This window comes from Zalophus californianus, chromosome 12 (genome assembly GCF_009762305.2).
Source record: "Zalophus californianus isolate mZalCal1 chromosome 12, mZalCal1.pri.v2, whole genome shotgun sequence".
In the NCBI taxonomy this organism is placed as follows: domain Eukaryota; kingdom Metazoa; phylum Chordata; class Mammalia; order Carnivora; family Otariidae; genus Zalophus; species Zalophus californianus.
The window spans coordinates 91598008-91613074 of record NC_045606.1 but is presented as its reverse complement, the minus strand read 5'-3'; the positions used below and the strand labels follow the sequence as shown (position 1 = coordinate 91613074).

Genomic DNA, 15067 nt, shown 5'->3' with positions numbered 1-15067 from the left:
TTAATAAATGAGGTATTCTATTTAACCTTGAATGAGTCTCTCTTGGAGCCTCTGACCTGCTCGGGTTTGTATTGGTTGATCTCTGGACTGTTGCACAGTGTCTTGAAGTATGTCCTCGTGTTATCTTGGGGATTCCCTTCACCCGCTCTTCTTATATGTCCTCCCTTGTTATATGCTATGTCTTTGGGTTTCCTTAGTCTTTTTTCCCATGTTCTTGGTCTAACACATAATTCAGGAGATAATTTTATGTTAGATATACATGTTTGAAAAGATATTTGTTCTACTACATATTTGAATGACAATTTCTAGTTGGAAATAATTTTTCCTCTGAATTCTTAAGCACGGCAGCATTGTTTTATAGCTTCCAGAGTTGCTGCTAAGAAGTCCAATGCCATTTGTCGATCATATTTTTTTTTATCGATTGGATTTTTGATTGTTTGCAATTTGTGTCCACCTCCCCTCCCCACCCCAGAAGCTTTAGTTCTCTTTGTCGTCAACGTTCCTTTAATTTTCCTTCTTGGCTCCTCTGCCCAGGTCAAATCCCAGTTTCTGAATAGTGGTTGTGACCATAGAGAGTGAGCATAAACTTAAACCTGGGATCTTTTTCATCAAAAATTAATGATGTAATGTATGGTGATTAACAATAAAAAATAAAAAAAACCTGGGATTTTTTATTAAAAATAACTTTATTGTACAAAACCAAATCATCTGTCTGGTGCTTGTTACGTGACTGTATACATTTGCCAAAACCCATAGAACTGTATGAGTGTATATATATATATATATATATATATATATATATATATATATATTTCATGATTTCCCCAATCCTTTCCCAAAACGTCCTTTCCCAAAAAAGACCTATGGCCATTTACTCAGATGACAGGACACTAAGGAATACCCAGATCTTTTGAGGACTATGAGACACAGGGTCCTAGAATGTACCATGACACCACTGTTCGGAGTGTGGGCCCCAGGTAATAAATACAGTCCTGGCCAAAGGCCATCTTACTGTGGGTCCACTGGTCCACAGACCCATCTAGTGGTCATTTTCCCTTCTTTTAATGTATAATTAGGATCCACACACTTAATAATTAGAGAAATTCCAGTAATGGGTCCTCATCCTGTGGCATTAGAGCCTTAAAGGCAGAGTGGAGTGTGAATTATTTTGTGTCAAATTAGGTGGCAACCCATTATGCTTACTACGTAATGACACTGTGGTAGTGGGGACAGAATGCAATAAAGGCCACGCGACCAGACAAAGCAGTCATTACAACAATCCCAACTCACAGGAAAACACAGGTCAAAAAAAAAAATTAGAAAATGTAAAACGATATTTCATCACAGCAGAATTGCTTCACAAGAATAAATGAGAACGAGGCTTCGACCAAAGTACTTTTCTGAGTAGCTCCTTTGTTAAACAAGCAAGGAAAGCCTTGGTTTACTAATGGTTAATTAAATTCTGTTGGCTTGCAGCAGCTGATAAAAGTATCCAAAGAAAATAAATTAGCCTTTGGCAAGAACAGTTGTTCAAAGAACCGTGGATATTAGGAGCAACATCAATATTTGAAAAACAAGGTGAACGATTCAGGTGGTTTCCTGGGCTCTTTGCTCTGAAGTCTTCTTTGTCTGCTTCTTCAGACAGCCGCTCCAGCTTTCTTCTGACTAGTATTTGTATGGCATAGCTTTTTATATACCTTTACTTTTTTATTGTGATCAAAAAACCCCATAAAACTTAGCATCTTAATCATTTTTTTTAGTAGCGTGAAGTATCTTCACATTGTTGTGAAACAGATCTCTAGAACTTGTGCATTTTGGAGGACTCAAACTATACCACTTAAACCACTGCTTTTCCCTTCTTCAGTCCCTGGTGAGCACCGTTCTACTTTTTGCTTCTGTGAACTTGACAGCTTTAGATATGTCAGTGGACTCATACAGTGTGGAAGCTCAGTCATGTCCCAACAATTTGTCTTTTTAAATGTCCCACTGCAGAAAGTTTCACTTGAGGCTGATAAGGCAATATTCTAGAGCAGGGCTCAACAAACCTTTTCTGTAAAGGCCCGGATGGTAAATATTTTAGGTTTTGTAGGCCAAGAGGCAAAATTGAGAATATTATGTAGCTACTTACATGACAAGAGAGAAAACAAATTTCCCTAAATTTCTTATTGACTCTCCTCAGTATATGTATAAACTACACTATCCCATCATTTCACTGTTTCTACAGTACCTTGCAATTTATTCTTTAGGTCACTGTTACCCACGTTTTCATCCCAACATACACTTGTAATTTAAGTTCTTTTTTTTTTTTTAATTTTGAGTAGGCTCTGCACCCAACGTGGGGCTTGACCTCACGACCCTGACATCAAGAGTTGCATGTTCTACCAACTGAGCCAGCCAGGTGCCCCCACTTGTAATTTTAAAAACTTGAATAACATGTCTCAGCTCCACCATATTAATAACTACTCCTCAGTCAAAAAACTGGCAAAGGAGAGTATTATTATATGTTTCTAGAGGAAATTAAAAATAGAAGGGCAAGTGTAATTATTTAATTGTACATAGTAGGAATGACCTGTACATGTTTAGGGAAGCAATCAGACTCCCTTGAGATTTTTGTGAAGCATGTAGTTATGTCTCATTATAGTGCAGAAAACCTAATTAGAACCCCATGAACAATCAGAGATCACTGAGACTCCAGTTTTTTCTTGCCATTAGGGAGTTCATTCACATATAGGTGGACTGTGAATTTTTTATCTGGTTATATCTCACCCTTTGCTTTAGTTGGTAGGAAGCCTAAAGGTGAACTTCTGGCCCATCTTTAGTAATTCTGGTATGTACTTTTGTGTATGAACTTTACTCTTGGCTTCTTTTATTCTTAAATGCCTTCTATTTATATTTTGTAACATGTATTTTGGTAACGCAAATCTTTTCTGGAACACAGTGGGATATAAGTAAGTGACCAAATAAACACATGAATACATGAATGGATATACAAAAACTATGATGAATAAAATTAGATAAGATGTATCCATAGTTTAGGCACAGTTTAGGTTCACACAGCAGTGTACTCACTTCATATATGGTCTGTAAAGTGTGTCGCCCTGAGAGGGGCAGCCTGAGTGGGGGCCCTGCTGCATCTGCTTCTTTCCTCCCCTTTGCCCCAACCACCAAGGTGGTCCCTCTCTAGTTGTATATGGCATCTAGATTTTATTTCAAGGAAGGGTTTCGTTGCAACAAAAATTATAAATTAGACTGTATACTACACACTCAATACACACCTATCAGCTGGTTGTATTCATCTAGTGAATGTGTGGAGACTTAGGTTCTTCACTTAGTCCTATAGCCCGGAGCTAAGGTTTCAGGCACATCACACCAGGTCTCTAGGGTTGCTTCTCTGACAGCATCTCTAAATAGGCAGAATACTGTTTGAACACTATCATCACATACCTACAAACCTCAGAAGTATTTTATAGGATGAAGAAGCAGAGACGACCATTTATCTAAAGTCAAATTAAGAGAATCCTAGGTAGAGGAAGTAGTAAATCATAAATTCATTTTTGCCATTAGAAAGTAGATATAAGTATTATGATCTGGTAATGCCCACTTGCTCTCCACTATTTAAGTGTACGAAGCCTTAAAGGAGGAAAGCAGTCCTTCGGCTTCCATGTGCTTGGATGTATGTCGCATATGCCGCACACATGCTGGAAGCTGGGGCATCTTGCTAGTTGCGGAGTTTCAGGATCCATTCTGATTGCTGCTCCCTAAGAAGGCAGGAGGTGTCGATTTACAAGGGATACAAACATTCCCATTGCCTTCTTTTATTTTTTTTTTAAAGATTCATTTATTTATTTTAGAGAGAGAAAGCAAGCGTGAACAGCAGAGGAAGAGGGACAGACTCCGCACTGAGCATGGAGCCTGATGTGGGGCTCGATCCCACAACCCCAAGATCATGACCTGAGCAGAAATCAAGAGTTGGATCCTTAACTGACTGATCCACCCAGGCGCCCCAACCCATTGCCTTATTTTCTCTCAATACTTTGTTCGTATTGCTGACAACAATCACACACTACTGTGTTCAGTTGTATATACTCCTTAAGGGTCAGGATTTGCGTTATCTGTCTGCATCCCTAGCTCCTAGGATTTGCTTGGCACATAATAAAACAATAATTAGATGGGAGACAGAATTATATGAGGTCAGGTCTCACAAGTCCTTTGCTCTACCAGCTACGATATGCTTAATTATTCAGTGAACAAGTATCAGTGAGCTTTCTTGTGCAAGGTATCATACTATGCGCTAGCTATAACACTTTTGAAATGAGCTATGACTCAGCAAAGAGCCAAACTTATTATGACCAAGCAGGAACCACAGCCCTAGTGGACAAGCTTCGAAAAAAAGTATCTACTTTCCTCTCTCATAAAGAGTACCTGTGGAGCCCCAAACTATTTTTTTCCCTCCACTCTGGGGTCAAGAAAGGGGAGAAGGCCCATGACATACCCAGGACCGGCATTCACTGCACTCAACAGGACACCGTAATAAGACCAAACAATAAACTTTAATTTGGGTATTTTACAGTACAATATAATAATTCTTTTGAAATACAAAAATAATTAAAAATGTTTTCCATTTGCAAGTAATCTTTGCTACCAACTGTACATGGTACAGGGATGTTCTGAACTGTGTACATGACACTACATTCCTCAGCCTGCATCCCCCTTCTCTCCTGTATCATCACACGTAAGAGAAACTGCCCTGCAGCACGACTCTGCAATCTTGAGACCCTGCCGACACAGTTCAGAAGTAGCTATCCTTACTAACAGAATTGGATGGTACCCCTCTTAAACTAGTCCTTATGCTTTTTTGGCTCACTTCTATAGATTAAAAACTTTTTAAAAATTAGTTTAAAATTCCAGGAATTGCTACGTTTGGAGTATCTGCTTTTCCCAAAAGACAGGAAAATGGCAGGGAGACGCGAGAGTGTTAAATTCAACAAAAGCTCGTTTAAAAGTAAATCACCATCAATGGAAAAGCTTATCAAGTATAGGAAATTTGAAAATAATAGCAATTAACTGGAAGACAAATTTCTTTGCCAAAAGCCACAGAGGTGTTCCATCTGTCTTTTTCCACTACTATGTTTCCTAATATTTTAAGTAAGAGTCACAAGATAATTCTAAAATTATAGCAGGTTCTGCCCAGCTCTGATCCACTGAATACCTTAGATGCTGAGAACCAACTACTGAAAAAGTAGGAAAGTAGAAAGTAGAAGCTTTGACATATGAAAAAAATGATGCAATTTTGTTTTCTAAAATTCAGTTATTTGAGCCAGTTGTGCTCTGAACTGATTAGATCTGGGTCTAAGATAAAAGACAGGAACTGAAAGGACCTCTTGCAACTGTCCAGAAAGCAAAGCCTCCCTGAAGTCACTGATCTCTCCTTGGCTGCTCCCCTGCCATGTTCCCGGCTCCATTCTGTACAGCTTCCTCGGCCACAGCGCGTGCCGGGGGCGTGAATTCTCCAAGCTGTATGTAGTGCTCAAGGAATTAGGACTTTCTTTCAGTTCTCATGCCGGATAGGGATGGCTCTACACTTTGTACACCTGTAATGCTCGGGACCTTAAACTAACAGAAACAAACAAACAAAGAAACAAAGGTAATCTGGTAGAGAAAAACATGTATGTCTATTTTCTGAAAAATGAGTCATGAGTCTAAAACTGCTCAGTTGTATAATAGGTTTATGTTGCAAGAACTCAGAAACATGGGGCTGGTATATGACTTAGGACAGAGTCCAGCCATTAGGAGGTTCATCAAAGGGCTCTGCACAGTTCATGCTTTATTATCACTATATTAATAAATAGCCATACTGCATATACATAATCTTTGTAGCCCTACTTTCAAAATTGATGTTTATTCAGCATGGTATATGAAAAAAAATATCCCTAACCTGTTTTGTTCCCTAAAATATAATGGAGAAGTGACTAAGGCAATTTGTATACTATCTCTTGAATGCCTTTAAATGTACCACACAGATTTTTTTCATAGTACTCACCTTTTAAAAAACTCCAGTGCTCCTGTTACTCTACTGTAACACGTTATTTATCATCAGAATTACTGCAAGAGTAATCCCCAAAGTCCATTATCTATTAATGAGTTTGATAAAGGATCTTACTGCCACTCTTAGAATCATCTCGCTACTTATAACCTCTGTTCTCCCAAGATTCAGAAACGCATTACAAAATTCTTTCTGGAATTCCGCAGTAAAATGGGATAATGTACAGATGACTAAGATAAAGACGACAGAATGATAGTGACTCTTGAGCATTAAGGGCATTTGTTATTGCAGCGAGGGGAAAATGCCATGGAATGCCAATATTAAAAAAAATGATGCCATTCTCCTTAAAGTCAGTAAATTACATAAGAGTTCTCTGAGTATTTTTGGAAGAAAGGCACCAGACAAGTCCAAAGTCTTATTGCTAGTCGGATCATACAGGGGCCACAGTGTGGACTATGGCACTTAGTTCAGCCAGGAGGCTCGTTCTAAGCAAGTCAGTCACTGATCTTGAGGCTCGAAGGGCAAGGAAGGAAATGTCCAAGAACAGAGCCCTGCATCTTACATTAAACTTGAGGAAAATGATTTCCAATTTCACATCAAAGTGCTGACTGGTTCCCGAGGACTCTGGAGCTATTTTAGACAGGCACTCTGTTTTCTTTGGCCCATTTCTTCATGATCCGGATGATGTACTCCACTTGGGTGTTACCTGTGCTTCTCAGTAAATGGAGCACTTCTCGAAGGGTCTCTCTGAGGAAAAGATTTGAAAGGACAAAGTGTTTCAATACAGCATGTAAATTAAGAGGGAACATAAACTCATACTTGTTCCTCACATACTTCCAGTAGGACAGCTTCGGTAATAGACTGTGTCACTATGTATTCACAAACCAGTTATGAACTCCCAAGCCTTCTATTTTTATGGTGGCATAGTAAAATGGAAATTCTTTTTTCAATTTAAATTCAATTAGCCAACATATAGTACATCATTAGTTTCAGATATAGTGTTCAATAATTCATCAGTTGCGTATAACACTCAGTGCTCATCACATCACGTGTCCACCTTAATGCCCATCACCCAGTTATCCCATCCTCCCACCCACCTCCCCTCCAGCAACCCTGTTTGTTTCCTAGAGTTAAGTGTCTCTCATGGTTTTTGTCCCTCTCTGTTGACTTCCCATTCAGTTTTCCCTCCCTTCCCCTACGATCCTCTGCACTGTTTCTTATATTCCACATATGAGTGAAACCATATGATAATCTTCTTTCTCTGATTGACTTATTTCGCTAAGCATAATACCCTCCAGTTCCATCCATGTCGATGTAAATGGTAGGTATTCAATCTTTCTGATGGCTGAGTAATATTCCATAAAATGGAAATTCTATGAACTCCTCACTAACCCAAGTTTTCCTTATTTACTTATACTATCTATATACATGTTATTATTTTTTCTGTCCTAATATGACTTAAGTATTTCTATTTCTTTGTCTGTTCTGTACGACTGAGTAGAAGGAGGGTATATCAAGGAGCTGGCTTCAAAGAGTTGGGTTCAAATTCTAGCTCCATACTAACAAGTTGCTTCTCTGAGTCCGAGTGTTCCTTTACGGTGGTAATCACCATAAACTGGGTGTCACTGCCATATTTATAAAATTTTACAAAGCCAGAGGAATGGATGTTTTCTTCAAGAAAATTAATATATTAATACATATGGAAGACAGGAAAGTTAAGGGCCAAGATTTGACAAATGCCCAGTATTTATGGGTTTTGTTTGTTTGTTTAAGTAGGCTCCATGCCCAGTGTGGTGCCCAATGTGAGGCTTAAACTCATGACCCTGAGACCAAGACCTGAGCTGAGATTAAGAATCGGATGCATGGGGCTCCTGGGTGGCTCAGTAGGTTAAGCATCTGCTTTCGGCTCAGGTCATGATCCCAGGGTCCTGGGATTGAGCCAGCATGGGGCTCCCTGCTCAGCAGGGAGTCTGCTTCTTTCTCTCCCTCTGCCCCTACCCCAGCTTGTACTCTCTCGCTCGCTCACTCTGTCTCTCAAATAAATAAAATTTTAAAATAAAAAAAGAATCGTATCCTTAACTAACTGAACCACCCAGGAGCCCCCCCCCCAATATTTATGTTTTAAGTAATATAAATTTAATTAAAATTGTAACTCATGTTTTAAGTAATGCATACTAAAACTTCCCTATTACCTTACCAAATGTATAGGTGACTGCCTACTGATCCTCTTCCCTAAGAGTTCATTTGTATTTTCTATTTCTTTTTTCCCTCAAGCATCTTCTTTTTTTTTTTTTTAAGATTTTATTTATTTATTTGACAGAGAGATAGAGAGTACAAGTAGGCAGAGAGGCAGGGAGAGGGAGAGGGAGAGGCAGGCTCTCCGCTGAGCAGAGAGCCCGATGTGGGGCTCGATCCCAGGACCCTGGGATCATGACCTGAGCCGAAGGCAGCAGCTTAACCAACTGAGCCACCCAGGTGCCCCACAAGCATCTTCTTTCACCTAAACAAATTCTTTAAACTTGTATTTAGGATTGGAAGTAAATACAAGGCATGAAGTAATTTTTGATAGATTATTTACTTATAAAAAATAATCACATCTCCTATCCATTTACCAGTAACAAATACATTCCACAAAATTATTTTTAGAAAACCATATTTAGGGGTGCCTGGGTGGCTCAGTCATTAAGCGTCTGCCTTTGGCTCAGGTCATGATCCCAGGGTCCTGGGAACAAGCCCCGCATCGGGCTCTCTGCTTGGCGGGAAGCCTGCTTCTCCCTCTCCCACTCCCCCTGCTTGTGTTCCTGCTCTCTCTATCTCTCTCTGTCAAATAAATAAAAATAAAATCTCTAAAAAAAAAAAAAGAAAAAAAGAAAAAAACATATTTAGTTTTAAGTATTTTCATATTTGTTACAAGTGGAGCTGTATGCATTTAATTTTATGTACTCTACTGTCTCGGTATTTCCTGGAATATGGGAAGGCAAAAGAAAAAAAAAAGAATTATCAACCATACGCATTCCATTCCTAATTCTTTGAAGCCTAAACTAAAAGACATGAAAAAGCCAATAGGCAAAGGAATTAGTAGAAGAGATTGAAAAAGACTTTTTTTTATGAAAATCACAATTCATTTGGAGCAAAATATAGATCTTGCTCTTACATTTGAAAGCTACAGTATGCTCAGTGTCCCTAGTACATATGATTTAGAATGACCCGATTTTACAACATAAAAAATTTCTGGAGGAAAAAAGTCAGATAGAAATATGAAACATCTTAATCTTCTATTCATCATTATAAAACATCATTATAGTTTTGGGTTTTCAGAAGATGGCATCCAAGAAAACAATTCTTTTTCCTCACAAACCAGCAAAAGGATAGAGGTAGTTTATCTCTTGTCCGATTACTTACTTGGGTTCTCTTCCAGCTAAGATCATCTGGAAAATGCCCACACAGGCACCCCTCTTGCCTTCCCAATATTCAGGGTTGGGATCCAGTCTCTCTAAGACATCAAAAGCTTTGGCTGAATAGTAGAACTGGCCCATCTGATTAAAAGAAGATATTGTGATAATACTTGTACTCAAAAGATTGCACAGAATGAAACTAAATGTAAAGATACCATGAAACAGAACTGTATAAAAAAGTGTATGGTTAGTGATAACATTTTCAGCTAGCAAACTGGATAAAACTTCAATTTCTTATTAAAACAAAAAGGAAAATCACAGTTTGAGTACATGGTTCGATTTATATCAACTTACCTTCATTCAGTTTTCAACAATATAACATTTTTCCTACATATAGTCAAGTTATGATTTAATCAACACATTTATCATTTCTTCTAATTATAGTATAATCTTGATGATAAACTGATGATTGTGATTTGAGCAGGGTATCTTCCAGGTTTTCTCGATACATTCTGTAAATGACTACTATCATTCATTTTATGCTAATTTGATCATGTTCAACCCCAGAGAACATTACTTTTCTTGACCTTGTTCCTAAATTCTCAAAATGCCTAGATGGATACTGCTACTCTAAACACCAAATCTTCTAAATGTTTACTTCATTTTGATAGACCTCTTTCCCAAATATACTACACATTTCCTTGGCCTCATAGAGCATGCCTAATACCATTAAATTCTGCTTAGATGAGTTTTCTTGACTGGCCATTATAAATGTAGGGTTGCCATTTGATGAAGGCTTCAAATTGCTGGGCAATCCCCCTTGTTCAGGGTGGTTTAGTTACCTCTCAATTTCTGTAAACTGTTGTTCTAAACCTTTGCCAGTTTCCTTAAGATCTCTATTGCATTCTTAGCTTATCGTTTTTCTATCTTTCAGGGAAAACACAACTTTCCTCCCTTCAATTCAAATTATATTTGTACTTTCATTCATCCTTCCCTCATTTCTGCCCATTTCACAGGAATAAGTGTTCTTATTCCTTTTCAAGGTTAATCCTTCTTCCTACGTTCTATTCAGATTACTTTTGGTGAAATAACAATGTGAATGGTATATGAAACACAAATGTACAGTTTAATGCCTATAACATGAGTGCAAGTGTAATCACCACTCAGGTCCAGAAACAAGACATTGACAGCAAAATAGAAGCTCTCTGTGTCGCTTCCAAACCACAACCTTCTCCTTCTCTCCAGAAGCAACTACTATTCCAACTTTTATGGTCATCAGTTTTTGTCAAAAATCTTTGGCTTTTTTTTACAGTTTTATTACCTATGTATACCTTTAGACAATATAATTAAATTTTGCTTCTCAAAATTTTATCTATACGAATACCATAAATATTCTTTTGTGTCTTGCATATGTTAAGATGCATCTATATTGCTGGATATAACTCTAGTTGGTTCATTTTTTAGAACATTTTATTTTGAAATAATTCTAGATTTACAGGAAGTTGTGAAGACAGTACAAAGAGGTCCCATGTACCTTTCACCCAATTCCCCCAGTTACAGCTTACCATAGTGCAGTATCACAGTATCGAAACCAGGAAGTTGACATTGTTACAATGCGTGCGTGTAGTTCTGTCATTTTATCAAATGTGTAGACTCACGTAACTAGCACTGCTATCAACATACAGAACTATTCCATCACCACAAGGCTGTGCTACCTGTTTATAGTCATGTGTGCTCCCCTCCCTGGTCACCAGCCCTAGCCCCCAGCAATCACCAGTTTGCTTTTTTTTTCTTTTAAGATTTTATTTATTTGACAGAGAGATAGAGAGCAAGCACAAGTAGGCAGAGTGGGCAGGCAGAGGCAGAGGGAGAAGCACGCTCTCTGCTGAGCGGGGAGCTGGACGTGGTGCTTGATCCCAGGACCCCAGGATCATGACCTGAGCCAAAGGCAGTAGCTTAACCGACTGAGCCCCCCAGGCGCCCCTCACCAATTTGTTCTACATCTCTACAGTTTTGTCATTTCACAAATAGCACATATATGTATATGAAATCAAGCAGTACAGGACCCTTTGAGATTGAGTTTTTTCACTCAGGATACTGTCCTGGTTATTGCTTGCTAATCCAAGTTATTTTGGTACAGCATAGGAAACACAGTCAATGGTTCATAATAGCGTATGGTGACAGTCGCCACACTTGTGAGCACAGTGTAACACACACAGCTGTCAAACCACTATGTTGTACACCTGAAACTCATGTGATATTGTGTGTAACTATACTTCAATTAAAAAAATCCGAGTTATGGGGCGCCTGGGTGGCTCAGTCAGTTAAGCGTCTGCCTTCAGCTCAGGTCATGATCCCAGGGTCCTGGGATCAAGTCCCGCATCGGGCTCCCTGCTCAGTGGGAAGCCTGCTTCTCTCTCTGCCTGTCGCTCCCCCTGCTTGTGCTCGCTCTCTCTCTCTGACAAATAGTCTTTTAAAAAAAAGATTAAAAAATCCGAGTTATTGTGTGTACCAATAGTTTGCTCCTATTATATAACTCTAAAAAAGTAGGAGGGACCTCCACCCAAAGTTGGTTTGGATATCAAGAGTGATGATGCCACACACACACACACACACACACACACACCAAGAGAGCATGGAAAGATTTCTTACTTGTATAATTGAGTTCTGTGGGGGTAGTAGGTCAGGCCTCTCAAGCAGTTTCCAAATGGCCTGAGAGAGCAAGGCAAGGAGACTGGCTGGGTTTTTTTTGTGGCTGGGGGTGGGGCTGGGATGAGTTTCCCGAGCAGGAGCAGGGGCTTGTGTGGTTTGAATCACCTGATGGCGTCAGAGAAGGGACTACCTAGCATTTTTTTTTTTTTTTTTCTACCTAGCATTTCTTATCATTTTGTCAAGGGGTCACAGGGGAAGAGGGAAGGGTGAGGCTTAAAAGCTGTCAGTAGTCAAACATCAAGAAATGGAGTCAGGTTTGTCATCACCATTCCTGTTTATCCATGAGTAGTAGTCCAAGCCAAACCAGTTTGTTTAACCAATCACTACTGAAGGACACTTGGATTATTTCCAGTTTTTGGCTATTACAAATAAAGCTGCTGTTGACATTGAGAATAGGTATTTGTGTAGACACAGGTTTCATTTCTCTGGGATAGATGCCCAGGAGGGTGATTGCTGGGTCATATGGTAAGCATATCTTTGTTTGTTAAAGAAACTGCCTATTTCACAGTATGTATGTTTTTCGTCCTTTTACTTTCAACCTACCTTTGTCATTATATTTGAAGTGAGTTTCTTGTAAAAAGCACATAGTTGGGTCATGGTTTCTTATCCACCCTGTCAATGTCTGTCTTTTAATTGGCATATTTAGACCATTTACATTTAATGCAATTATTGTCATGTTAGGACTTAATTCTGCCATTTTTTTCCTACTTGCTTTTTGTGTTTTTCCTGGATATATAGCACATGTCTCTGTTGTTTGCAGCTGGAGAAAGACATGAGTGTGCAATTAGCACAGAGGGAGGGCAAAAAAGTCTGGGCTTGACCTCTCCAGTCTTCTCCTATACATAACTTTTTCCTGCTTTTTCTATATTGTAATAAGTCTCAGCCATGAGTGTAACTTTGAGTCATGTGAACCCTTCCAGTGACTCACCAAACTAATGGGTGGCCATGGAGCCACTGAGACAGTAGTTTATGCTAAATTGTTTGTCAAGGTCATTATCTTCCTTTGATCTTTACGCCATCTTCCTCTCATCTCTTTTAGGGTCTTCCTCCATCGAAAATGTTCCTTAAATCTTCTAAAACAATGAAGCGTGGATCACTACATCAAAAACTAGTGATGTATGGCGACTAACATAACATAATAAAAAAATGTTCCTACTCTCTTGAATCTTTAATATCTCTCTGTTCAACAGCTCCACTACCTAAGGATATACTTTTACTCCCTACTCTAAAAGAAAAAAACCTCTCCCTCCACCTGCAAAAATACTCCCCCACCCCAAATCCCTAACCCTGTTTTCCCTTTTAAGTTAGCAACACATTTCTTCCCTTATCGTTAGCATCAGTTTTTTTTACTGTAGTCTACACTCACTGAATCTGCTTTCTAATCTCATTCTCTTGTCTACCCACTATTGTTTTCTCAGGTCTCATACAGTTCCGTCAGGTTGCAGACTTGACATTCTCTCCCTTGGCTTTTGATAAAATAGAAACAAGAAAAACAGGAATGAAAAGCACTTTTCCCCCTCCTGGTTCTTTTCTTTCTTTATGTCCATCTTCATCCTCTGTCTCTTTCACTGATTCTATTTCTATCCCTTAAACACTGGTGTCCACGTGGTTCTCATCCCATTCACTGGTTAACCTCATTCTCTCCCATACTTTGCTGCTGCTACTACTATTACTATTACGACCACTACCTCCACCACCATTAACTACTGTTAACTTCTCTCTCTCTCTCTTTCTTTTGAGAGAGAGGGAGGGCATGCACATGGGTGGGGAAGGGGGAGGGGCAGAGGGAGAGGGAGGAGAGGAGAGAGAGAATCCTAAGGAGGCTCCATGCCCAGCGTGCAGAGCCAATCCCACAACCCTGGGATCACAATCTGAGCCAAAATCAAGAGTTGGATGCTTAACTGACTGAGCAATCCAGATGCCCCTACTGTTAACTTCTAAAACTGCATTTCTAATCCTGACTTCTCACATGAACACCTGAGCTCCAGGCTCACCCTGGTAATTTCCCACATGTAATATCTCTCTACCTGGAGCTCCAAACACACTTCAGATTTAATACATTCACAACTGAACAAAATTCCTCTCTGAATGTTTTCTTTCCCTCTGCCTCCTCTAACTCACTTAATGTCATTGCCATCTACTAAGTCATGTTAAACATTTTTAAGTTTCCTATGTTTTAAAACCTTTTCCATTGATGGTGATTGACTTGATTTTAGTAATTATTCACTTTGAAATGAGCTATTATTAATTAATTTAACACTAGACTCTTTTTACCTAACATTTGCATATCTTTTGGACAGGAAGAAATATTCCAAAAAAAGGAATTTCCAGAATTTGAGGCTAATTTGTAAAAAAGCTTTTAATCTATAGGATAGGGCCCCAAAGTCCTCTCTCCTTCTCCCTGCCTTTCCAACTCCCCGCCTCCACACACACACACAGACCTGCTCCTGCATACACACACAGAGAGCCAGTCCTTTACTAAATCTGATTGCTTTTTTATTCTTTTTTTTCTGGTTCCTTTGTCTCTCCTGTCTACAATTTGCACCTAAGTATTCCCCAAGGTTTGGTCTGCAACTCTCTACTCTTCTCACTTTCCTTCCTTACCTAGGTAATCTTGTTTTCCAGGGCTTTAATTACTATTGAAATGGTGACGATTTCTCCAAATCTATGTCTCTACATGTCAGAAGACATCTTTCTTGAGTTTCAGAACCAAGTTTCCAACTACCAGATGAACATCTCTACTTGGATGGTATCTAAAGACTCACACACAACCTTTAGAAATCTAAAACAATCTCTTTAAATCATTGTTTCATATACATTGTTTCATATTTCACTTATATGCATACATACTTAATATACATGTAAAACCCTGAAATGCTGTCTATCTCTGAGTTCAGTTTGTTCATAAAAGGGATGA

At 39.0% G+C, this 15067-nt stretch overlaps 1 protein-coding gene across 3 annotated transcripts in view; it reads right to left on the bottom strand.

The window, feature by feature from the left end:
* Positions 1-4543: 4543 nt before the first annotated feature.
* TTC26 (tetratricopeptide repeat domain 26) overlaps positions 4544-15067 on the bottom strand; it is a 49707-nt gene continuing 39183 nt past the window's right edge. Inside the window, exons 17-19 of one of the 3 annotated variants that reach the window (XR_003516606.1) lie at positions 9446-9579; positions 6041-6790; positions 4544-5613 (exon numbers count right to left, since the gene is read on the bottom strand). Coding sequence is in view for 2 of the 3 variants with exons in the window: in XM_027574698.1 (XP_027430499.1) it covers positions 6679-6790; positions 9446-9579 (246 nt within the window). In the remaining variant the exon portion in view is untranslated. Of the gene's footprint in view, positions 6791-9445; positions 9580-15067 lie in introns of all 3 variants that reach the window. The other 2 variants (XM_027574698.1, XM_027574700.1) reach the window with 2 other exon arrangements.